We start from the raw sequence: 2,847 nt of genomic DNA on the forward strand, positions 1-2,847 counted from the left end.
TTTTTGTTTTCTTTAATAGAACAACATATATAATTGAATTTGATTTAAATGTTAATTAAAATAAAAATTCGTCATAATCATTTTTATTGAACGATTATGAGAGTAGGATAATATTAAAATTTTCAAAAATAGATAAATTATTCTACAATCTAAACACCCAACCCTCTCCCACCCACCCCGTCGGAATGATTTCTAACTTTACAGTGCGAAACAAATTAAATCAACGTTCCAATGATTTCACAATGATTACAATGATTGCCAAGAAAATGCTTGACAATTTCGTGATATATGAATGTCCATATACGTTTTAAAACATAATATTTCTATTCGACTATAAAAAGATATGAAATTTATATACCGAATGGAAGATCATTTTCTAAACACTTTTATATCTCTATTCATAAACCATATACATTTTTTCTTTGTGTTATTATATCTCACAATTTTAGAAAAAATAATTTAATATATAAGAAAATAAAAGTGTATTATATTAAATATGATAACATAGTTGCCAACTGAAATATCTGATCAACGTAGTACATACCATCGATATTTAAATTTCATTATAATAACCTATATATATATATATAACCAGATAAAGTAATGACGATATTTTTTTCTTTCAATATCAATACTACAAATCCCATAGTAACGTGTCATAATATATTAGAAACATTTTAACCCTTTGAATGGTGAATAGTTTTAACTGAAAAATGTTATCTACTAATGAAATAATTTATTATTAATATTAATCAAATTATATTTAATAATAACAATTTTTCTTTCTCAAAATATTACTTTCATCTAACAAAATACAACAAAAATATTACACATTATTTTACATGTCACATTGATAAACACAATGCGTATCAAACGCATATATGCGTCCATATGGCACTCAAAGGGTTAATCATTATTATTAACAGAAATATTATGGGGAAAAAACATCGACAATACTTATCAAACAATCAAAAACTGAATCGTCGAGCTAACTCTTTAATAAATATATAACATTTCAAAATTGAAATATGACTTATAATATAACTTATGTTAATTATAATGAATTTTAATTAAAAAAAAAAAAAAAAAAAAATAGGGAAAATGGACTCACCTCGCAAACACAGGCAACTTGTTCCTGGGTGAAACCAAAAGTAGGAAGTTGTCCATTGGTAGCACCGCCCGCAGAGCTTGCAGGACTGTCCTGGGGACTGTAATTGCTGGTAGTCCCAGTGGTAGTACCAGTACCATAGCTGGTAACAGCTACGGCCTCGACACCAGTGGACGAATGCGAAGCCGAGAGTGGTGTCGGCGTGCTTTGAGGACTATAATCACTGCTGGTAGACCCTAAAACATCCGTACCAGCACCGGCTCCACCTCCACCACCTCCTCCACCACCAGCTGAGGGTCCCATTGCACCTCCACCACCGCTACCACCGCTTCCTCCGTAGGCCATCATCGCGTCATTCTTCTTTCACTTGGATTTATTATTATTATTATTATTATTTACACTATTTCTCTCCTTTTTTATTCTTCTTCTGTTTCTTCTTGTTCTACTGGCTTGCAGCACAGTTGAATGTTGTTATCGAATAAAATCACTTTAAAACTCTTTTAATATTAAATAAGAGATTTATTATTAGTAATTTTGATTCTTTTTTCTTTTACATTAATTATTTTCTTTAAACACTTTTCCATAGTTCAATTGAACGAAGATTTTCGCGGGTATTCCTCCATTACACTACGGTGTGAAGTTCGCGGCATATTATTTCTCCTTCTTATCAAACTTCGCGAATCTTCGCGAATGATGACAATGCAACGATTGATTATCATTTCGTATATTATTTAATATTTTAATTATTATAATTCATAATCGCGTGTTATTATATTTCATTTGTTATTATGCACGACAATGATGATGATGATGATGATGATAATGATGACACATGAATTTATGATCCAAGGTTTGGTACCACTTTGTCGTTTGATTTGTTTTATTCTTCTTTTTTACTGATCATGGAAAGTCTATTTAATTTCCATGAATGAAGAGAAGAAACACGGAACGCGGAAACTTTGTAAGAAAGATGAGAATAATGGTGGTGGTGGTGGTGGTGATAGTATTTTTAGAACAACGTTGATAGTAAGAACGATCGGTAACTGCTGTTTCTGATGATGATGATGATGATGATGATGATGATGATGGTGTTCCTTCCTATTGGTTACATACCGGCACACACAAATATATATATATATATATATATATATATATATATATATATATCTTCTTAATATTCATAAAACACGATAAATAACACTTATTAATAAGAAGAATTCCGAATAACGCGTAGATTATTTTTAACGAATTTATTATATCTTTCGAGAGATAATAATTAATTATTAATGATATGACACTAGAAGGTAACTTTAAAGTACCAACACCACGATGTGACAACCATAATACACTAACCCCATGCGTCGTCATCCGTCGCTTAGTTTTGATAAGATGTAATATTCATATTATCTTTTTTTTTTTGTATACCCTTATTGATATCATTTATTCTCTACTTTCTTTTCTTTTTTTTACTTTAATATCCTTAGTACGGCAGGTTGCACCGCCAAATCCACGGGCTCGAATTTCCACGGGCGGTGGTGGGTATATTTATAGGCGGCTTTAGTACACTCGCGCGCATCCTATTATTAGACAGTGTTTTAAAGACAGCCAGTTTCTCTCTTCCATTGCTCTATACTACCTCTCTTACTTTCTTTCCCCTTTCTCTTTCTCTTAATCTTATTAAAACTACACAAAATTTTCATTAATACGACTCACAGTTATTTCATCAATTTTCTTTATTC

At 30.9% G+C, this 2,847-nt stretch overlaps 1 protein-coding gene across 1 annotated transcript in view; it reads right to left on the minus strand.

Moving 5' to 3' along the window:
• LOC106789621 (homeobox protein 5-like) overlaps positions 1-1,453 on the minus strand; it is a 43,244-nt gene extending 41,791 nt beyond the window's left edge. Inside the window, exon 1 of the mRNA XM_014753999.1 lies at positions 1,123-1,453. Within this exon, the coding sequence (XP_014609485.1) occupies positions 1,123-1,453 (331 nt within the window). The remainder of the gene's footprint in view (positions 1-1,122) is intronic.
• Between the last annotated feature and the right edge of the window lie 1,394 nt (positions 1,454-2,847).

Source organism: Polistes canadensis, unplaced genomic scaffold, assembly GCF_001313835.1.
Source record: "Polistes canadensis isolate GaletaPanama2010 unplaced genomic scaffold, ASM131383v1 scaffold_193, whole genome shotgun sequence".
NCBI classification, from domain to species: domain Eukaryota; kingdom Metazoa; phylum Arthropoda; class Insecta; order Hymenoptera; family Vespidae; genus Polistes; species Polistes canadensis.